The sequence below is a fragment of the Dermacentor andersoni genome, chromosome 6 (assembly GCF_023375885.2).
Source record: "Dermacentor andersoni chromosome 6, qqDerAnde1_hic_scaffold, whole genome shotgun sequence".
NCBI classification, from domain to species: Eukaryota; Metazoa; Arthropoda; class Arachnida; order Ixodida; family Ixodidae; genus Dermacentor; species Dermacentor andersoni.
Window position 1 is genome coordinate 125,051,320 of NC_092819.1, and position 23,914 is coordinate 125,075,233.

The window sequence follows — 23,914 nt, forward strand, 5'->3', positions numbered from 1 at the left end:
CTTCCTCATTTGTATATATCATCATCAGCTGCACAGCTTCGTCTTCGTCTGACAGCACAAGCTCGGCTGGAAAAAAGCGCTTCCTTATAAGTGATGGAAGGTGCCTTAAATTTCGTTCCCCAAGAGCTTTCGCACGTCCTCACTGCAGCTGGTCACACTGTAAAAGGAACGTTTCGAGATCGTGCTGTGCGCGCATGCCATTCTTTAAGGGCGGAGGCCATTTGTGGTTTGGCACAGCTCTGCGAATGCTTATGTCGAAACACCGTCTTCGCCGTTTATGTTGGTAGCGAAACACATCCGGTTCGCGATGTTCGCAGGCAGTACTTGTGCCGTGTGATATGGTCAAGCAAGACAACTAAGTGTGTGTGGACCGACGATGTCAGACATAGCCGTGCATTTCGCCTGACGGCTGCATTACTGTGCACACGCACTTTTAGTCGAGCCCTGTATGCATGTCAAAACGTCATTTTCCGTTTTATTTCGCTATAAAGTTACTTTATCTGCCTTCATCGAAAAAAAAAGACAGATTCTGGTCCGTTGTCGTAAAGCCCTACGCATATAAGCACCTGAAATCGATAAATTTGTAACGGTGCAGCCATGTGCGTAGACCTCGGTTGCGCAGATTTGTCGAGTGTTCGAAAGCTTGTCTTGCATAGCATCGTCAATTCTTTGTTTTAAGAGAGCGTTGTTGAGATATGTCCTAATCAAGACAGAAAGTGTTCTGAATATTGACTTTTATTCACAGGTGTCATACCACAGATTCCCAAGAGACCAGGACATATACAAAAAGTGGATTGCAGCCATCAGGCGAGATGAAGGCCCACTCTTCACAGTTTCGAAGGCCACCAGGGTCTGCTCTCTCCACTTTCTTGAGAGTGACTTTGTTGCTAATGTTGCTAATGGTTACCGACACTTACACCAGTCTGCTGTGCCATCCATATTTTTATTCAAGCAGCCAAAGCCATCGAGAAAACCACCAGCTCAACGGGCACCACTTCAGAAAGTTGCATTATCGAAAAGGAAGTGTAACGGTAATGTTCAAGGGCTTTCCACTACAGGACAAAAGGTAGACACCCATATCGATAACCAAGCAGATGACAAGGAAAACTCAGCAGATGGATGCAACAAAAATACATTCAGTGAAGGCACTGACGTCTTCAATGTTGAAGATACGGGCTCCAGTTTGCTTCCTGACAAACCGCAACAGTCACCAGAAGAACCAGCCTCTGGAAGTATTTGTGCATGCAGAGAAAATATTTCTGCCCTAGAGCAGGAGCTGGCTGCAAGCAAAGCAAGCGGAGCAGATACAGAAGCTGAAAATCATCACCTGAAGCTGCAAGTAAGCTCTTTAAGAAAAACTATTGCTGTCCTAGAAGATAAACTCGCTGTAAGCAAAGCAACCGAAGCAGAAAATCAGCGCCTGAAGCTGCAAATAAAGGCTCAAAATAATTAATTAAAGCTGCTTCGCACAGAGCTTGTAACTGCACAGAAAAATATTGAGAAGCTGGAAGAATTTCCTCCATTTGGAATTCAAAGATTCAAGGACAACAATGATGACATTGCGTTTTACACTGGACTGCCCAGCTACAAGCACTTCTGTGCTCTCATGCATCTCCTTGATTTTGGGGAAAATGGTGAAAACATTGCACGCAAGCGTACGAGGAGCGGGCTACGAAATGTTGAGTATAGTGGTCGGCGACACAAGATTGGTATGGAGAACCAGCTCTTTCTTGTGCTTGTTAAACTTCGAGTTGGCTTATTTCACAGACACATCGGCCACTTGTTCAACGTCTCCATCAGCACAGTGTCAAGAATTTTTTCCGCAGTGCTTGACTATATCTATTTGCAGGTAACAGAAATGACAACATGGATATCACGACAAGCTATTGATGCTGCCATGCCATCTGCTTTCAAGGAAAAATATCCATCAACACGTGTCATCTTGGATGCCACTGAGATTAGATGTGATGTGCCAACATCTTTCGTGACCAAGTCACAAGTCTATTCCTCGTACAAGTCTACCGATACGTTCAAAGCACTCATAGGCATATCCCCTCATGGAGTACTGACTTTTGTTTCGGAACTATTTACTGGGTGTACGTCTGACAGAGAGTGTGTGGAGAAGAGTGGATTTTTAGACCTGAAGTTTGACACAGGTGACTCAGTCATGGCTGACAAGGGATTTAAAATAAAAGACCTGCTACAAAGCAAGAAAGTTATGCTGAACATTCCACCCTTCCTCATGCATGGGCAATTTACTCCCGCCAAAGTGGAGGAGACTCAGGAAATTGCAGCAATCAGGATACATGTGGAGAGGAAGATCAAGAAAATCAAGGGATATCACATTTTTGACCGGTCGATTCCAATCTCCCTTGTACCCTTAGCGAATCAGATGTGGGCTGTGTGTGCCTTCCTTACAAACTTCCAGCCATCACTTCTAAAAGAAGACACAACCTGATCTAATCCACAGTGTTCCTTAAAGACACTTATTTGCTAGTCATATGTCAATCCTCACTGCCTCGTGGTGCTGCCCTCCTCTTGTGTGCAATAAAATGTTTGCAGCCCTACTTGTCTTTTCGACATGCCATTTTTGCATTGTTTTCTGCATCACATCAGATTACAGTGCTCGACAGGTATGGCAGCAGTGTGTCAAAGTAAAAGTTGTCGAGCACCTCTCTGGCACTTTTCCATTCACTCTCATTAAATCTTATTCTTTCGATCAAAATAAAATCTCCTCCATAGACCACAAAGTCACCCCAGCGCAACTGTGATACACCCATCTGCCCAAGCAGTTGATGGTAATACTGGTGGTCCCTCTTAAGCTCTGGTACACCATCCCTGATTATGCTACAGAAATCAGTGTTTAGAAGGGCAGACGCCTTGTGGTAACGTAAAGAGTAGGGACACTTGATCTCCACTACACCATAGGATTGTTCTGTGGGGTCGTACACAATCCTGTCGGGCGACGCACCCAACCAAGGAAAAGCTGGGTTAACCAGCAATCCACAGGTGCTAACTGTAGGAGCGTGGCCCAGATGGCGTAGAGCATCCTCGTAGCGTTGAGCAGCTAGCGACTCCATCTTGATGCCGTAACTGGAAAAATGTAACAGAAATAAACTTGGTGCAATGTTAGTTGAGCTACAATGTATGGCACAATTTTTGGATACACTAATGCCACTCTGTGGCATATATAATTTGTTCATGCGTTTACAAGGATAAAAAGAAAATACTAACTTGACTGCAGCAACTCTAGAAAGGTCTCTCGCAGCTGTGAGGTTCTGCAGGCCCTTAACAGTCAACTCCTTCCTATTCAGGACCGCACCAAACTTGGAGGATGTGACACGAAGCCGGCGTTCCTGCTGCCATGTTGCACTTTTTGCCTGCTGGCGGCTGTCCTTTTCAAGCGCTTCAGCTGCCAATGGTGTCACACATATCTCCTGATGCAGGAAATAAATGTCAGACAGATATGAAAATTAAAAACATTGCATGTTTATCACGCTCAGTGCACACATTGGTCTAACGGATAAAGAGATGTACGTCTTAATATTTGTGGGGTTGCTAAAAATACAAAATATTACATCTGTCCAATACGACCTAGTGACAGGAAACTATATGAAAGTGCGCATCTATTTGCTGCCAAACGCGGGTCCAAGGCAATTAAAATATTGAATGTGATGACTCTGCCTATAGCATCGAAACCATGGCTAAACGTAATTCGCACAAGGATTTGGCACCAACACACAACAATCGAGAGATTCATAATTCCTTGCAAGAAACATTGACCAGCCTCTGACCTGCATAACACTGTTTGTCTCAAGGTGTGCTGGAGGATTCCAGGCTGTGCCGCTTTCGAAGAAAGTGACAGTCGGGATGCTTTCACAAGAATCTTCTTCGTTTGCTGGTTGTAACCCAGAAAGAAGCACGGTGAAACCGTGTGGCACCAGGGACTGCTGGTAGCTCTGTGGCGCCAATGAGGACACCAGCCCAAACCGGGACTGCACGGTGTCGCCTTCATCGGTCAGCAGGAGCGCTTTCGCGAAGTCATTATCTGGGTCAAACGAAAGCAGTTCTTGAGCAAACTTTTGCTTCGCCTCTTCTTGCTCCTGCCGATTTCTACGGCGTACACGGCGCTCCTTCGGCAAGGCAAACTTTGGCGCGCTAGTCCCGCCTTCTTTCACTTTGCGCCAGTCCACGGATTGAAGCGGGCATCCTCTGATCGCGCTTCTGCGGGGAATCCTCCATTGCTGAGGCAAATCCGTGCACGAGAGCTGGTCCGGCGCCTCAGAGAAACCCTTTGACTGTAGGAGCATGGCAGTCCTCAAAACAGCGATCATGTGGTTGCAGGCGAGTTTTCCTGCCGGGCAGTCGCAGCTTCCATCGATGATGCGTGTCGTGTCCAATGCTATCATCACGGAATACGGGGGCGCGTTCTTCTTTTTGCTTCGGTAGCATGGTGCCTTCAAGAAGATGAGCCCGGCGCTGGAAAAAAATAAAGAGTGCTAAGCTCCTCCATCCATGACTTCAGACAAGAGAATAAACTATTGTACCAACTGATCTATAATTTGTTTTCTTAAACCTAAGCATAAATAAAGTCATGAGGATTTCTTAACATTCACACAACAGCAAAGCACTTTTATCACTGAGGGTCAACGGTTGCGACTATCGCCCGTTTGCATGTGATACAGTTGCACAAATATTTACCTGTTTTGGGTGACATTGGTCTTCAGCGCACATACGTTGACGTACGATTCCACGTGAAAGTTGTAGCTTCGTTCGTAGCTTCGTTTCGTTCCCGATCGTCCTGCATAAAATTCGTGTACGCTCCGATCTGACAGCGGAGGTAACACGGCAAGGTCGTTCTTCCATCCAGTGATGGGGAAAATTACCTTCCCTGAATGGTGCGACATCGTTGAGGGCGATTGCACAAACGGGGAACACAAAATGCAGCGCAGACGATTGTTCACGTTAAGATAAGGCCACAGAACAAAAACCAACTTGCCTACCCCTATCGCATCCGCATGTGCACTGCGGTTTTTTTTGTAGTGTTTTCATGCACAATGGCGGCGCTGCACAGTGTTGCTTGAACACTCCAGAGCTTTCTACAGTGTTGCTGGCATTTATGCAACTGGTCTATTATCCCACAAGAGAAAAGTGTATAATAGCTGTGTCTCACCAGTACTTACCTACGGGGCAGAAACCTGGAGGCTTACGAAAAGGGTTCTACTCAAATTGAGGACGACGCAACGAGCTATGGAAAGAAGAATGATGGGTGTAACGTTAAGGGATTGGGTGAGGGAGCAGATTGGGTGAGGGAACAAACGCGAGTTAATGACATCTTAGTTGAAATCAAGAAAAAGAAATGGGCATGGGCAGGACATGTAATGAGGAGCGAAGATAACCGATGGTCATTAAGGGTTACGGACTGGATTCCAAGGGAAAGGAAGCGTAGCAGGGGGCGGATGAGATTAAGAAGTTTGCAGGGGCGACATGGCCACAATTAGTACATGACCGGGGTTGTTGGAGAAGTATGAGAGAGGCCTTTGCCCTGCAGTGGGCGTAACCAGGCTGATGATGATGATGACTCAACTACTCGTATTAAAATCATAAGTTCATTAGATTATAAGACGGAAGAAAATGCTACTTGCCAACTTCTATTCGATTCCAAGAAAAAACATTTTGACGTTACCCCTTAGCAGTATAGGCAGGTTGCGAACGTAGTTCCCGCGCCTACTAGGGCACCCCTCGCGGCGGCGAGCGCGGAACCGGCAGGATACGACCGGCCCGCTTGCGTTCGGAAAGCCTGTATGTGCACTACTTCGCGCGTAGCTGCTGCCTTTTCTGAGCAATGCCGAAGTGCAACCCGAACTGTTGAGTAGTGGGCTGCAACAGCACGTACACCAACTCACGAGGAATACAGTTTTACAGGTTTCCAAGCCGACCGTATGAAGCAGAACGGCGTCATTGCAACACTGGATAGCGCTCGTCCAACGGCATAAGCTGTTTTATGTTCCGGCGTTATGCCAAGTGCGTTATAACGCTGAATTCTTTGCTTTTACAGCAATGATGGCAGCAACGGGACACCTGCAGTCAGTGGCGTAGCTAGGTCGTCTGGCACCCGGGGCCCATAGGTCTTCTGTCTCCCCCCTCCCCTCCCACGGGTTTATTGGAGGAAGGCGAGGATATCAGCAATTTCCTTGTGTCTCCAGACGTATATGGCACCCCCCCCCCCCACTGGCCCCTTGCACCCGGGGCCCACGGCCCACCCCCTTTGCTGCGCCACTGTCTGCAGTGCGTAACAGGATATGCAGCAAACAAAGTAGTTTGTTCCCACACTCTACCGCAGTAAAGCTGTGGAACTCTTTCCCAATCCTCTCCCATTCCAACAGCGCTAGGCCTTGCTGAGAGATTTGAGGAGGGTTGGCAGCCGGCTGAGCTGGCATACACCCTTCTGCGCCCAGCATATCAACGAAGGGGCAGTTGACGTCACCAAAATTTTTGACAACGTGGTTAATTGGAACCTCCTTTGCACGCACTCAAAAATCGCAACATAAGAGTATCGCACTTCCAGTAACTTGGGCGAAAATATTTTCCCAGCGTAGTCTAACACAACTGGTAAGTTCATCCCCTTTTTTTGTGTTTGGGGAGAGCAACGTTAGAATACCTCTGGTAGGTCTTACGAGTCGTTCGTACGCCCCACGTTCTTGGATGAGATGTTCTGGATTCGTATTTGGCGTCCTGTATATACAGGGAAACTACCGCGGCGTCCTTGCACTTCCCTGCGATGCCAGCACGGCAATCGCAGCTCCCCGCTAGGATTTGTCTGCTGTCGCCGATCTTCAAGAATCAATGTCGCCTATAATTTCATGCGTCCACACCGTAGATAACGAAGTAACTTACGCTGAGCTTCACGCATCTCGCTGGTGCATTATTTTTCGTTTGCGGAATAAACCTAGCAGTCACTTCCGATCAGTGCGAGTTCAACACTTCCCTCACGTCGTAGACGTGCCCCACTTCAAATAGACGACTTCCTTTCTCTAAATTCTTTTCACGAAAAAAGCCATGAAGATCTTGTAATTCCCGAAACCCGGTTAAAATTAATATCGGCACTCTGTTTCGCGCCATCGCTACCGTTTGACAGGACGCCAAACACGCAGCGCGGGCTGCTGACGCCGTGAGTAGTGGTGGTGGTGGTGGTGAAAAACGTTTATTCGCTCTATTTACATATGGAGTTATCAGTTCTTCAGATTGCTTCTTCCATCTTGATTTGCAGGGTTGGTGCCCCTAGTCCAGGGCCCCACTGAGGGTAGCTGCCGTGCGAGCACGCCTTACTAGCCCTTGCTGGACATTCAGGATGTCGCTGGAAAGCATCATCTCCCACTGTTCCGCACTCGGGTTTTCTATTATGGTTATTTCTTTTGCTTTTTGGCAGGCCCACGTGATATGATATAGCGTGGGCTTGTCCCCGCACCAGGGGCATGTGTTCTCATATTGGGTAGGGTAAATTTTGTTTAGAATGTATAAGTTCGGGTATGTGCCCGTTTGTAGTTGCCGCCAGATTACGGCTTCTTCTCTGTTGAGTTGTTTCTCTGGTGCCGGGTATCTCATTCTGGCGCCCCTGAAGTAGTTTAGCGTGTCAGCGTATGTTTGGCCTACCGGTTCTGGGTCCTCTATGGCGGCAGTGTTCTTGGACGCCCGGTTTGTTGCGTACCCTCGAGCTATCCTATCTGCCTCCAGGTGTCCCTCGACACTCATGTGTCCCGGTATCCAAACTATCGCGTGTTTGCTTTGCTTGTCTGTGGGTCGGCCGTTAGAGCGTAGAATGTTCAGCGCTTTGCGGCTGATCCTGCCATTCATGTAATTCCGGCATGCTGTTTGCGAGTCTGTTAGAATCGTTAGGGATTTGCCTAGTCGATAGCCCTCCACTGCCGCTAGAGCTACGGCCGCTTCCTCGGCTTCAACTACCGTGCAGTTTCATATTGACGCGCTGGTGATTTCCCTGAGCTCCGGGCCAATCACCGTCGCCACTTTATGCTTATTGCCTTCTCCTTTGCCGGCGTATGTTGCGGCGTCAACATACACCGTTTCGTTCCGGGTGGCCAGTGTCCTTTGCACGTACTCTGCCCTCGCCTCCCTGCGTGCCTTGTGCAGGTTCGGGTCCATATTTCTGGGTATTGGTGCTGCCCTGATGGTACTGCGGTACTCGTCCGGGATCGTCATGTTATCTTGTACTTCTCGTAGGGTTGATTCGCCGCCGTACCTGACTAGAAGTCTTCTATCGGTTTCAGTTTGCTGTAGTCTTTGGAATTGTGCGATCCTTTGGGCTTCTTGCAGTTCCTCAAAGCTGTTGTGCAGCCCTAGGGCTAGCAGCTTCTCGGTCGACGCTGTTTGGGGTATTTGAAGCGCCGTCTTGAGTGCTTTCCTTAGGATGGTATCGATTTGCTGGATTTCGCTTTTGACACAGTTGTAGTACGGTAGGCTGTACACCACTCTGCTGACTACTAGGCTTTTTATCAGTTTGAGTGTGTCTGCCTCCTTCATGCCATATCTTCTTTTCGACACCCGGTTTATCATTCTGGCCACTTGGTTGACTGCAGTCTTGGTTAGTGCCAGGGCGTATGTGCAACGCTGGTTTGTTTGCACCCACATCCCCAGTATTCTGCATTGCGTCACTTCCGGGATCTGGTGTCCCTCCAGGTAGATTTTCAGGGGCTCGGCCTCGTCGCTGGCCTTGCGTCTCCGGCGTACTCTCAGGAGCTCAGATTTCTCCGTTGAGCATGCGAGTCCTCTTGCCCTGACATATGTTTCTACGCATGCTGCGGCCTCTTGCAACTTGAGTTCTTGGTATCCTAACGGAGCTCTTTGCGCCCAGATGGCGATATCGTCGGCGTACATCGCATGACGTATACTCCCAATTTCCTCTAATTGTTTGGCCAGTCCTATCATTGCCACGTTGAAAAGGATGGACGAGATAACTGACCCTCGCAGTGTGCCTTTGTTTGGAGTGCTGAACTTGTCTGATCTTAGCTCTCCTAGCCCGATGGTGGCTGTTCTGCCCGACAGGAATGCTTTGACATAGCCGTGGTTTGACATTGGTGGTCGAACGGTTTCGTTTTCGCTCGACTCTGCGCCGCGCGCGCTCTGGAGTTTCAGTTGTTTCGTTATCGCGTCGTGCTGCGCTGGTTCTGCTGGCTCGCGAAACTTACTCGCGACGGCATGTCCAGGCATGTCCGAGGTCGCATCGCTGGAGTCCTCGTTGCCTTTGCGCTTCAACGACGCCGGCAGCGCGAGCCCTCATCAGCGCAGGTCACATTCAGTGCTTAAATCGCTCAAGTCAAGCACAGCATCGCGAGCCAATATGTCGTTGTCGCAGGGCCGTCCATTGCAACGAGCGTCGAAGTTCGAGTCATAAAATAAAGAACCAGCTTATCGTCGCGCGCTTCCCTTCCGCTAGCCATCATAGTTCCACTTTCGCGCTGCTGTCTTGGCTGTTTCTGGCCGCGCGTTTGCGTTTTGTGCAGAAAAGCCGTAGCGCCCTCTGCGGGCGCCGTTTTGCTCACCGACGGCGCAACGTCACTATGAAACCATGACGTCACCACTCCTCGATCGGAGGGCGGGCGATTTGAACTGTGCTAGGGGTACGTTCACGCTTCAGAACGCCTTTTCTCTTAAAATCGCGTTTCGTGGTTTCTGGGATATTCCAACAGTCCACGTTGACTTATTAACCTTTAGTGTCCCTTTAAGTCCTTGATTTCACACCACTGTACTATTGCAAAAACACCACATTGGTAATCATTTAAAGAATAAAGACAGTTAGCAAAATAGTTTTTTTTGTCAATAACATAGCACCGACAATGAAACAGTTGGGTTACCCCAATGTTCACAAAGAAATGCATTTGTGCTTTATATATGGTTCTCCTGTACCCCCCATTTAAGATGCCAGACAAGTTTTTGCCTAAGCTTGTTAACATATGCATTTCGTGATCACATGGTGCCAACACTCACCAACTTTAATGGGTACCAAAGTTGGTAATGAAATATCATTGGAGGTTTCCATACAAAGTTTGGCATCTACTGTTATGCATGCGGCAGAAAAAGCAACTTTTCATCATGCCCTTTCATTTTAAAGAAGTTAAGACACAACAGGTGTTGCAGTTCAGCCCAAGCAGGCACCCATTGTGCACGGTACATTGCAATCCACTCATTTTGTTCAGCCATTCTTAACCTTCAAGACCATGCCTGTAAATTGTTCAAAATTTTCAGAGTCTGAAAGATCATTGTTTAGCGACAGCTTTGGATCACTGCACTATGCATGCCAGCTGTAGCAGTGAACATAATAAGGATGTCTGTCTGAAATATTGCAACAAAGGTACAATTCTATTTTGCTTGTCCCACAGCACGAGTAGACTGCACTGTATATGCATATTATGTGCCAGTAGATATGAAAATGCATGGATTCATATGCAGAAGCCATATATATGCCATTTCCATCACCAAATACTGCAAATAAATAAAAGGCTGCTTCCCGTCTCTACACAGACACAAACTTCTATAATGGCTCATAGCTGCTTAAAGGAGCAGTAAAAAAATGCAGTTTATTTCACAATTACAAAAGTGATTCACCATAGTGGCCATGAATAGTAAATGCAACTTCTTTACAGGGAACATAGAATCCTTAATTGACAATGCACCTAAAAATAAGTCTTAGCTAAAATGGTAATTAAAATGCTTATAAAATGGGTGCAGGGACCAATTAGCATTTTTTAAGAGCACGACTAAATGTAGTACACTTGAATTTTCAAATAATGTAAACAGCCCAAAGGACAAGCTGAGGCTTGGATGGCATTGTAAGCTTAAAAGGCAGTAAAGGTGCATTCACAATGCTCTCTTGAACAAACCTTTCCCGTAAACAATGTTTTAAAAAGAACTGCTTTGTCTAAATCAAGGCTGTAAAAACTATACCGTTCTTACAATGCACACAAAAAGATATCTCGATTTGTGGTGCTTTCAAAAGTTACCAATTAGAATTATCACTGAACTGTGGCTGGCCTACCACCAAGAGCTCATTGTCGGCCCAGACACCACATTTTTGTGAGAAGGCCTATGATTTCTACTAACTGGAAAGGCTTCACCGTGTAAAATTTCCTTCCAATACCAGGAACCATTAACAGTAATAGGCACCTCAATGGCTTGTCCTCCTACAATCGATAAGCAGACAGAAACACTTCTGTGAATTGTACAACTTAAGCATGTCACTGCACGCAATTTTAATTGGATGGGAAAATCCACTTGTGCCTCCGATTGATGTGCCCAACTTCTTAACTGGCTTTCTGAATCAGCTTTTAAGAAAATGCAGGTTGTGCTGCTTTTGCCATTGATATTTCAACACCTTGTGGTTGGCTCAGCATAGCCCTTCGCTTTTGCACAATTAAACATAACTTTAACAAGCACACATAGCACAGTGAAAAAGAAATTTTTGAATTCAGGCCAAATCCGATTTTAAAACCATGTCTTAGCACGCAGCAGGTCTGTACGGAATAATTACGACACAACATTCACTTCCGTAATAGTCAGATAGTAGTAGTTGAAAACAATGAAACTAACCTGGTTTTTGCACCGTACAGTTCTTGACTGAGGCCGACATGCAATAATCACTCAACAGAAGTGTAGGACAAAGGAGAAAAGGTCACAGAAACTGACAAACTTTTATGATGTAAATTATGTAGGGTCCAACAATAATTAACCCAAAATGGTTTAAGTACTGGAAGAGAAATGGAGTTGCTTCAGAGCAACTTTCTTGATCAGTTATTTGTACATCATTGTGCATTCATTTCTTCCCGCAAATTTCTGCTTACTTCAGCAATAACCTACCTTCATAATACAATCTGAATGTTGGCCAATCCCCAGTGGTGAGTATCGCATCACGCAGCCAGCCTTGGCAAACGAACTCTCCGAGAAGTCATCCCCTTTGCTTTTTCCCTCGCAGTAGCAGCCCAACACGTCACCCCTAAAACTTGACATATTGGTCAACAATGTTTGGTTCCCAATATTTTTTTTATAATCAACACGCACTTGACGGCAGTCCTGCCGTGGCTGCCGTGTGAGCACTGAAACCTACCGCGCATTCGTCCACGACATTTGGCTTCAATCATGTTGCACCAATGCTTTCTTCCAATTCTTTTCTTTCTCCATTTGTCACACAACGATACTGCCGATGGCGGTGGGCTGGCATTTAGAAAAACTTCGTTAGCAAAATATCCTTTGCATTCCTCTTTCACTCGGGATTCGCTAGTACTGTTTACATGCCAGAAACGTGTGGTTCAGTTTCTATGGCTTTGACAACATGTCAGCACTCCTCATTAGTTGCCATGTGCTAGCTGACACTGAAATCGTAGAGTTTCCTACAATATTCACTACTAGGGGGAACTGTGCTGCTAGTGTCTTCGGGTGCTGCAAGCATTGTGCTTCAGCCGTGGTTTGTACATTTTCTTAAGCTTGCCCTTCTCACTTTGAAGCTTTGCTAAGTGATCATTTTCAACAAAATACTGCATTATAAATGGAACATTGATGATGCATGTCGCAGTCTTATTGCCTTCTACATTAAGAAAAATAGGAGTATACAGAGAAAGGCTTCGTACATGAAGGCGATGATATACAGAGAAAGGCTTCGTACATGAAGCCAGAACTAAATACAAACTATTTTATTCATGTAATTTTTAAATATCACAGCAAACCAAAGCAAAACAACCAAACATCACATTTACAAAAAAACATTTCATGAACCCTTCTACTGTATGTGCATATGAATCAGAAAAAAAAATTTTCTTTGGTTTTGTTCTTTAATTTACTTGAACCGGTAAACATGATGAAATAACCCTTCATTATATTTAGTTTATTCCCAGATTTGGAGTAGATATATATATATATATATATATATATTTATATATATGTATATTGACATCATTCTGCCTGGACATTTTTTTCCCCCTTTTTTTGACACCGTCTTAGTGTGTTGTCCATTTGTTACATTTTTCTCATTTTTATTTTGCTTGTTTAGGACAGGTACATGTGAGAAAAAGAAAAAAATGTGCCAAGACAAGACATTCATAAAGACTATTTCACTATGAAAGCACATAATTAGAATGATAACCTTATAACTAGACTACACAATAAAATACCACCACACAGTAACCTGATGAAAAATTTTTCATATAGCAACATAACGGCCTCTCTCAAAACTTGATGCTGCTGAAAATGACTGCATTAAGAGACTTCACTTTTTCCCTTAAAAAACAGCAACTTTTATACCAGACATGATAAACAACCCCCCTCCCCCCAAAAAAAACAACAACACAAAAAAGAAGCAATGGAATGAAAATGCACAAAACATTGTAAAAATCCCGGCAGATAGATGGATAGTTGGCATGGTCCCCACAGTGACTTTACTCTTACATAGATGGTACTCAAAGCTTTCATACATGATTCACACATGTAACAAAAGTACCCTAGCCCTTAATTCATTTGATCTGGACCTTAAGAAAAGCGTTTACTTAAAGATACATGAAACAAGAGCAGAACAATGCATACACATTCTATTTAATGCAATCATGCAAAATGTTTTTGTAAATTCGGAAAGACAAATAGTTTTTAACTGCTTTAAACAATAGAATGAACCCACTACATGAACAAGATGAAGATAGTATTTATTAAATCCGGTAAGAATTAAGCTACTGTGAAATGAAATTTGTACTGAATATGGAACAGAGCGCAATGAAAAGAATGTTTAAAGTAAAAAAAAAACCATGGACACACACCTATCAAAATGCCTGTTTCGTTAAAGCATCTAACAATAACTTAGCTCAGTTATAGTAAATCCTGTGTACAAGAAAAAATAAAAAAATGGAATGCTTGCTTTAATAAAAAATAAAGTAAGGTCATCCAATTTGAAGAGCCCTTATGAAGATCAAAAGAAAGCGAACTAGGCCTGTGGTTTTAGTTGAGGGAGCAATCATCGAAACGATACACAGCCGACTTAATATAGGGTTTGTACCAGACACGCAAAATTAAATAGTAGTATTAAATTTTTCATTATTTTAAATATGAGTATGGAAACAATGTTGACAGAGAGAGTGCTTTCATTTGAGAAAGAAATGATCCAGACAATAAGTAAGCTATTTAATGAAATGTCTGTACTGGATACACGTGAATAAACGCAAAGAATGCTTCTGTAAAATGACAGATTATCCTAAAATAGCAGATTATCCAGACGGATGCATAGTAAGACACAAGGTTGAAGCTGCACACTGCGAGTCCGTCCATCCATCTCGACACGACCCCGTCTCGGGGAGCGGTCGGAGCCCGTTACAGGTAGAACAGGGTGGATGCCAGGCGAGGGCTGTGCTCAGCATGCAATGACTGGCCGGCTAGGAAGGCAAGCTTGTGTGCGTACTGGCACGGTGCCGGCACTCGGATGGTGCCGGGCCAGTTGAAGTACAGGTGGGTCAGCTTGTACGACAGCCGCTGCATGTGGTCCGGTTTGAGGCCTGTCGTGTCATAGATGACGTTGTAGTGGGTCGGGGCCACAGTGCCCTGGCGGACGCTCTGCGACACCAGGAAGTAGTCGTAGCGCTCGGGGCGCGTCACCTCGGTGTCGACTACGGTGCCGGGCAAAGGGTTGCCGTAACCCCCGCTCGGCAGGTGCGAGAAGAAGCGCGTGGTGATGCGCTTGGTGACCACCACGAAGGCTAGCTTGTGGTCCACGCCAGGGAAGAGGGCGTCCAGTGAGCTGATAATCTGTTCGATTTCCCACTCTCGCACCTGTGTGCAAAGGGGACAGAGGACAACACGATGTAGGAAAAAAAGGGGACGGAATGCTGCAAATTACATTACAAAAAAAAAACGGTCGCATCTTACACGAAAGTAGGTCTTTTACATTAAATAATTGTTAGAAGCATGTACATAAATAGTGGAATATATATAGATAGGGTCCCTATTTTAAAAAGAAAAGATAATCATGAAAACGTGCCCCCTTGTCTTATATACCAGGTGTTCCTGCAAAGAATAAAGCAATATTTAAAGATTGCGAATGGAAGAATGCACAATTCTAGTGCTTGAGGTGGTCCACTCGAAGAAGCAGACTTGCACGAGAACTCAAAATGCATATTCGACTAACAAAAAATCACTAAAACACGGGGAATGCAGGAGATGGAAATTCAAGATGATGAGCAAGACGAGAGCGCTAAAACAAAATCACAATGTTTGTTTAAGTAATTACTATACAGCACATATTACAATTCATAACTTGTAACCCGCCGTGGTTGCTCGCTATGGTGTTCGGCTGCTGAGCACGAGGTCGCGGGATCGAATCGTGGTCACGGCAGCTGTATTTCGATGGGGGCGACATGCGAAAACACCAGTGTGCTTAGATTTAGGTGCACGTTAAATAATCCCAGGTGGTCGAAATTTCTAGAGTCTTCCACTACGGCGTGCCTCATAATCAGAAAGTGGTTTTGGCACATAAAACCCCATAATTTCATTCATAAATTGTATCCCACAAGACTGCAAGGCAAGTCCACTTGAAAAGAATTCTTTGGATGAAAGCATTTTTGATTTCTTTGCCATAAAGTTGCAGTAAAAGTGCACTCTTGTTCCACCTACCTGCATTTTTTTTAAAGAAGATGCCATTTTAAGCATTGAAGCACAAAAGTAACTGGGCCTGAAAGCACAAAAGCAACTGGGTAACTGGATTGAACCGCGTTCGCTGGCTCACCCTCACACGCTTTCACTTATACAGAACCTCATGGCGACGGAAACCTCATGGCGACGGAAACGCCGACGGCTGAAATCCGCCTGTTTTTGTTGCTATTGCAATAAAAACAAATTCGTGAATTTTGGGGGATAAGTTCAATAATGGATTCCTATTTCTCATGCAAGTAATGACAGCCAGCCTCTTCGAGTGGACCAGATTAAGGACTACAACTGTGCTATCTGGTACAGGTGATCCTTTAAAGAATGCTTCAACTCTTAAACAGACATTATAGCGTCTGCGTGAAGGAGGAGGGAGGGTAAACGCAATGGCCCATACCAAGCTGGAACATGGCACCATTATAACAAGGTCACTTTTTATACTAAAGTACTTTTGCTTTATCCAATATTTGTTATCAGCATGCAGTATACAGTGAAACTTCGTTTATAAACACCACATCAACAAACTTTTTGGAAATCCCCTGCTGAATGCTTATAATTTCAATGCAAGGATATTTCAGTACTACAACTTCAGAATACCAAGCTTTTCAGAATAACAAACGTTATTCAGTTTCTGTATCAATAAAGAAACGTGAAAAATTCGACTGTAGTCTACCTCTACGTCAGGCAAAGCATTGCGTAAACAGTTGTAACCAGAGACGCATGCTGGGCTGGTGGAGCCCAAGCAGCCCGAGACGCGTGCGGTCTTTTTCATGGCTTCGGCAAGCTAACGTTCGCATTCCGCGAATACAACCTGCGTCAGCAGCTTCTTCAAGTGGGGCATTTTGGAAGTTAGTTCTGACATGCCCACTGAGCGCGAATCATCGCGGCACAAAACACCGAGGCCCGTCGAGATGGTGGGGCACGAGATCATAGATCAATATCAATATAGAGTCCGTGTGGCCACACCATATTTTTACTTTATTTTTTTTTATTGACATTACCCCTAAGGGCCCTCACGCGAGGGTATTACATAGGGGGGGGGGGGTGGCAAAAACATGAAATATACACAAGAAATAAAACTACATGAAATAAACACCCCCCAGACACAAGGAACATAAAATAAATAGATATGAACAAGGGGTACATGCACTTAGTCATGAAAACACAAGAACATTTTACATAATGTTACATATGTTAATATGTGCATATAACAATAAGTAATAACTAATCTGCTACCACTAACCTGTTTTCTTGCACAAGGTTTGGAAAGATGGTAAGTTAACTTCAGTAGCTATGCGTGATGGTAGGTTATTCCATTCTATTATTGTGCGAGGAATAAATGATTTTGCGTAGAGCGATGAGCGGCACAATATGCGTTTTACTTTGTTAGCATGGTCACAGCGCTGGAAAACTGCAGGGGATGGTGAAAACAAGTCTGTGCCAACAACAGCTGATCACGGTTGAATATTGTTCTTAGTGGATGCACAAGGCGCTGAAGAGCGATAACGGCTTATAATGACCGGGATTTCATCAGCGCACCTGGCGCTCTCACTTGCAGTCGTTTGGTTGTGTCATCAATTCACCTTGTGCCGCCATTCGCAGCAGTTCGTATTGCAGCGCTGTCATTTATACTGGTCAGATAAAGTTTTCACAACACTGATAATGAGACTGGGCTGCATGGAGATGAGCAGCTGGCATCATGCTTACCAGTGTTGTGGAATTAGAACTTGCCGCAATTCCATTCCACTCGATTCCTCGGAAGGAAAAAACTTAGCTCATTCTCGCTCTGGAAATGGCCAGGCAGTTGAATTTCGTTGCAACAGAACTGGTTGTTGGCCTAGTTGTTACTTGCTAAAAGACATGTCTTTTGCCGCAATTTAACACACACAAAAGGAGGACACATAAAGACAACACGGGCGGCACTGCCAACTGGTTTAATTTGGGCTGTGACCCATGAATATATATACATATACACGCATGCGCTGGCTGCTCACAAATCTAGGTTACTCAGCGGTCAAACAACCTAGTTTCAGATTTGTAGAGCACGATAGATGTATCGCTAATGCAGTTTGTACCTTTATTTTTTATATAGTAAACTTCCATTAGCTCACGTGCCGTTTGAAATCTACTTCTGCCAAGAATCCTAATCTCAGAAAAACGTGGTTTGCACGTGCAGGCCTAACAGTGCGCAGGCAAATGTGCCACATGTGCCACGCCATCTTTCACTAGATTTATTTCGTGTTCCCTGGCTCATTCAGTTATGCAGCGTCCAGTCTGTCCTATATAGGACTTGCCGCACTCAAAGGGAATTTCATACACCACGCCTTTGCGTTTTCATAAACCACGCCCACAGCCTTGCGAACCGGTCTCCGCACGAGTGGTTCTCGAACAGAGTCGACCCAGTTTGACGGGGGCAGAAAAGGCAATGGGTACACCATACTGGCCTGCCACCTTCTTGAGGTTATGGGAAACCTTATGAACATAAGGAATCACTGCAGGTCTTATGGTTCTGGCTCTTTCTTCCTCCCTTGTGGTGCTGGTACTTTTAACCTTCCATAAAAGGCTTTCGGTGACTGAGGTCACCAACGAGTCAGGGAACCGAGCTGCTTTAGGTCGTTTAATCTGATTATTGAATGAGGCCTGCACCGTGTGTATACACTCAAGGTGGTATGTGAAAGCTTGCAGTGAACGCAAGCTTCGTGCCTGCGTCAATATGCATCACAACTTTCAAAGAAGTGCTTTTTCGAATATGCGTCCGAGTCGCCAACGGGGACACAGCAGGCAGCCGGGGCAAAGGCACCACCGAGGTAAAAGAAAATCACAAGGAGTAAGGGGGGGGGGGGGGGGAGTATGCCGCCCCCGTAGTTCCGCATGACGGATACCAATGACATAGAGCCACGATTACACAAAGAACAGAGATAAACTTCGGAGCAACTCAATCTACAAGACCCGAACTGTAGTGGGCGTGTTGCTTATAAATGTACCGTGCTCGTAATCAGCCAGGCCATTTTAAACATACTGCTTTAATGTTGAATGTGAGGCTTTGACTTAGAAATGTTTGAACGTGGGCTGGCTGGTTCTTCAGCATATTTTGTCAAAAAGATAGTGCATAAACGAAAAAAGCGCTCTATTTTCTGAAAAAGACGTAACTCGATTCCCATTCCATTCTGGACAAAAAGTGCTTAATTCCATTCCCATTCTATTCTGGGGTCACGAAAATCATTCCAACTCCGGAGTGGTAACTCCTCAACACTGATGCTTACGACAACTCCCACAGGAGCTTCTGCTTGGATTTTTATAAGCTGAATTTCCCCTATGCTAGCCTGGTCCATATGGTCGAATATTAAGTTGAAGTTTACTCAAGTGTGGCAGTTTACACACTTGGGAAAAGGGAAAAAGCAACAATACCTGACTGGGCCCTATCCCCCATATAACTAGGCAGTGCGTTTGCAACGCATTTCAAGGGCACATAATTTCAACAGATTTCCCATATACAAAGGCACATAATATAAACACACGTATACAAAAAATATGATATACTGTAGCTGTTATATGTGCATACATAATAATAAAAAAAGCTGGAAAAATGCAAGCCAAGAGCATTCACTAGTGTAATGCAGAAAAGTATTTTGGCAAGAATGCTTTTTTTCACACTGCTAAGATTCACAATCTCTTATCAGTTCCTCTAGACATTTGTTATTCTTTCGAAAATGTATGATTTCACAACATTGTTTGATGGCCATAATTAGTCTTTATTATCTCTGCAGGCATGTCAAAGTATATATTCAAAATTAAAGAGAAATGACCACAAGAGAGTCTAGTGCAACAACATGGTGAGTCTGGCTAGTTGGTGAATGTTGGTGTGTTGGCAAGTCCGTACTTGGTGAACGGCGTCCAATAAAAAATTGTGAACTGCGGTTGAGGCATCATCGTGTCTGCTTTTTCTGTTATCTCTTTTCTGCGTGGGTGCTGGTCTGCTTGATGAGATGTCTGTTATGAGCATCACAGAGCCGCTCGCCTGTGGTATCTGGCCGTCAGAGACGCCGTCCCTGAAGAAGATGATCCTGTCTGGCGCCGAGCCAGAGTTGACCTGCATGTACTTGTGCAGTGCATCCTGCACCAGAAGGCCCAGAGAGCTGCCCAGCTTCTGATGCGTGGCGTGGAAGGCAACACGAGAGTACCAGCGTGTCAGCAAGCGGTTCATGCTGGCCACAAAGGCACCGGCCGAGAGCCTGCGCGAGCTCGAATCGTGGTACGTGTCGTACCCAACCACCATTGTGTTGACCAGAGGGATGTCCAGGCACCACGCTTCGCCACCGAGCTTGCAGTTCAGCTGAATGGCCACCTTGGTGGCCACCGAGCGCATATTACGGCGGTTGCTGATTGTCCGTGCCAGGATCACCTGCAGAACGATGCAGTTTAGCACTGCTGGCCTCAGCCGTCATGTGTGCCAATAAATCACCATCAAGAAAATTGCTACTGTTCTTTTATTTCTATTTCATAGGTGCACCTAAATTAATGAGTCTCACAGTCTTCCGCTTCACCCACCACACTGTATGTCACCATATCTTCACAATGAGCTCAGTTTCATGTGTTTGAACAGTCAGACACAAGCATTTAAGTCGTCTGCATTGCCATCAGCTGTTGCACATTGGAACTGTCGTCTGGGCCCCACAGCATCCATATCTAACCACGAAACATTTCACAATGACCTGAACATGCTTCACTCTTAATATTGTATAATTTATACTTCAGAGTACTATACACCACGCGCAAAATGCCAACAACGCCGCCTGTCGCCAAGGCTGCGAAGCATAGGTGGGCTCGGACGAGCACTGTTTTGTCTACGCCTATGCGCACGCTGTCATGTTTGCATTCTTGACAGTGATTTAATGCTTCTGTCAGCCTTCAGCGATGTCTTGAAAACAACTTTGCATAGTTCGTTGCTTTAAAACATACAAGAAACTGCCAGGCACCCACTTAGTTGCCAGTGCTGCTTCGCTAGGAAGAGTGACGTCGGCGGTGAATCGTGGCTGTTCGACGGAGAAGCAATCGCGCTTTGTTTACTGCAGTTTTAGAGTGATTACTATGTTTTTATTTTTTGCTTGATGTTGTTGTGCCTTTAGTGAACGCGTCCACGTTTGAACTCAGATTAGGTTATTAGAGTATGGGGTTTTACGCACCAAATCCACGATCTGATTGTGAGGCACGCCGTAGTGTGAGACACCGAAATTTGGACCACCTGGAGTGTTTAAGGCGCACCTAAATCTAAGTACACAGGTATTTTCACATTTTGCCCCCAGCGAAATGTGGCCACCGTGGCCGCGATTGGATCCCACGACCTCGTCCGTAGCAGCCCAACACCGTAGCCACTAAACGACCACGGCGGGTCGTTTAAACTTGATCGCCTCATCTACAGTACAGAAGATACAATAAACATTAGGTTGTTGTTACTGATGAGACGGGATGCTCCCTTTAAAAATAAAGAAGATGCGAAAAAGCTAAAGCAAACAGTGCGGAGCGAAGCTGTGGAGAAAGAGAACGAGTGAAAGAAGAAAGGAAAGGCAGGGAGGTGAACCGAAGGCGAGTTTCCGTTTTTCTACCCTGCACAGGGGTGGGGCACATAGGGTTTGTAAGAACGACAAAGAGCGAAAGGAGCAAGGAAAAAAAGTAAAAAAGAAAAAGAAAAGAAAAGTACATTGAAACCTCGTTAAACTGTAATTGGCCGGAACTCGGAAAAAGTATGTACTAAACGGTAGTACTGCTTAACCAAAATAGCATGAGATCGCCCACTTACCTGTCAAAAACGGAACTCGGAGAGAGTGCGATGAAAGTGGAAAAAACATGCAGTATTTATTTACTTCGCGCAACAAACATGTTATTTTTGTTTGATGCCGCGGTCGCCTAGCAGCGATGACAGCGGCCTCGAACTTACTGAAGCTGTGAGCCAGATTTTCAGCCAGCCCCTTCTCGGCAAACACTCGCATGGCAGATTCCTCATTGGCATTGCATATTCTTCGTGCAGAGGCGCGGTAGCATTGCAGAAGCCGCTGGGCACTTTCTCATTGCAGAGTGCTGTTTTTGTCGGGACGATTGCTTTCATGAGGCTGATGTAACACGTAGCTTCTGCCACTATAGGGCCTGAATCGCCCGTGCTGTCGCTTTCCGTGTCATCCTGATCACTGTCGCTAGGCAATACTTCGGCAACAACAGAGGCAACGATGTCAAAAAGTCGGACCCCGTAGCCGACGTCGCTTCGCAGTCGCAGCAGCGCTGCCGAGCAACTTTGCATTCGAAATGCCACACACCGTAGTCAACAGTAGACCCATGTCGCGTGCCAGCACCGAGTTTTCGCGTCACATTCGATAGCACAAACGATGCCTAATTTTTATTCTATGCTGAGCACTCGCAGTATTTTTTTATCCGAGCTTCAGCATTACGCAAGTTCTCGCTTGCACAACGCCAAAATGATACTGATGTTGATTTGGCTTCACGCACAAACGCACAGGGTGCTTGGATGCCGTTGTGCCGATCTCTAAGGCTTGTTGTTCTGCCGAGCTGCCCGATGGAGACGACGCGCTCAACTACGTTCGACTACGTGATGAGTGTGCTGATGTATTGCTGACGAACTTCAGAAGTGAATTTCAGCACGTCGCAAAGAACACAGCCATCGCCTTCCTGCACGGTGCTACTGCAGTCACAGATGTATGTAGCTTAGCGTCAAGGCCGCCTGCTGTCCAAACTACGCCTGACGCTGTAACATCAGTTGCGATCAACCAAAGTCTGTCACCAGCCCAGAAAGAAATGATGGAGGACTTTATAAATGACTTCGCTGAATGTTTCTCCACCTCATCAAAGGTACGGCACACACCAATTGTTGAACACCATGTAATAACAGACGAAGCGACCAGGCCAGTATACCAACATCCGTACCGAGTGTCACCGGTTGAACGAGAATGTCACCGGTTGAACTTAGCCGCTCGAGGCGAAGCTGTTCGGGCTTTACTTTTTTGTTTGGTTTCCGCTTGCTGAAAAAGGACCATTCTATGCTTCCGTTGTCCTCCTCGTTGTCTTCGTCGTTGTCACCCTCGCTAGCATCCTGAATATCCATTTGGTCGTTCACTTGCGACTCCCTCCTTCTGGCTTCTTCCATCGAGGAACTCACCACGGCGTCTTCGGCTGCAGCTCGGCGTTCACTCGGCGTTTCGACGCTCTCAGCGTGCTTCGCTCGTCGCGTTGTCTGCATTTTGGAGGGGCTATTTTTCAACTTTTCGGCGTCTCCAAGCTGAGTTGAGCATGGAGTTCTCGCGCTGGGTCCACTCGAGTGCGAATGTTGCTGTGGTGGCGACATGATGTCGTGCTCACCTGGCCGGCCTCGCCGAGGCCGCACTCGGGCTAGGCCCAGACGTGGTTCGGCTTAGGTCAGCGGGTCGCCGTCGAAAATGTCCTCGTAGCCAGAAAAAAACGTAAACTGGAGCCGTGAAAAGGCACACCACACTCACAGAAAGTACTCACAGTGTCGTTGCTCAGTGTTTTACCACGTTGAATGATAGTTTCACACCAGCTTAAAAGAAAACATCGAAGAGCCTAATTGGGACGCGTCTTCACACTCAGGCGATCGTAGCCCCCCCCCCCCCCTCTTGACAATAAAATTTGCCTTTTTTTTTTCATTCACAAAACTTTATTAGTGTCCTGAAGCCCGGTCTTTTCAGACCTAGGCGGGCCGCGTCCACGTCGGCACCGCCAGGCCGAGCCTTATGGCGTCATCGTGGACCCTCTGGACAGCCTGTAGCTGATCTTTATATGAAGAGCTTGTTAACAACTTGTACCAGTAAAGCAATTTTTCTTCGGGGTCGGCGAGAGTCGCGGGACAGCCCGCCAGCATGTGTCTGATGTCAATGATGCCATCGCACACGTTACATTCTTTCCTAATTTCTCTTTCGGGGTGAATTTTATTTATGAAATACGGAGTGGGGTACGTCCCGGTTTGCAGTAAACGTAGCGTGACTGCCTGAGCCCTGTTCAATTTTACGTGTGGCAGAGGGAATTGCCTACGGCCCAAGTAGTAATATTTAGTGATGTCGTTGTAAGTTAGTAACTGATCTTTATGCTCCCCGGAATGGTAGTAGGCGTCGGTTCGGCTCTGACCGGCACGGCAAGCAAGTCCTCGTGCCAGGTCGTTCGTAACCTCGTTGAGGTTGGGCCGAGTCTCGTCCACTTGTCCCATATG

General features: G+C 45.8%; 2 protein-coding genes across 2 annotated transcripts; one reads left to right on the forward strand and one right to left on the reverse strand.

The window, feature by feature from the left end:
• Positions 1–221: 221 nt before the first annotated feature.
• LOC140218794 (uncharacterized) lies at positions 222–2,730 on the forward strand. Its single transcript, XM_072288544.1, has one exon. It carries the CDS (start codon positions 1,607–1,609, stop codon positions 2,456–2,458), a length of 852 nt encoding a protein of 283 aa, XP_072144645.1. The 5' UTR covers positions 222–1,606; the 3' UTR covers positions 2,459–2,730.
• A 9,953-nt stretch (positions 2,731–12,683) lies between these two features.
• Positions 12,684–23,035, reverse strand: LOC140219104 (piwi-like protein 1). The gene is made up of 4 exons (XM_072288986.1): positions 22,610–23,035; positions 19,703–20,086; positions 16,082–16,085; positions 12,684–14,870 (listed from the first exon to the last, which is right to left on the reverse strand). The coding sequence occupies exons 1-4, from the start codon at positions 23,033–23,035 to the stop codon at positions 14,359–14,361; spliced, it is 1,326 nt and encodes a 441-aa protein (XP_072145087.1). The 3' UTR covers positions 12,684–14,358.
• Positions 23,036–23,914: the final 879 nt, after the last annotated feature.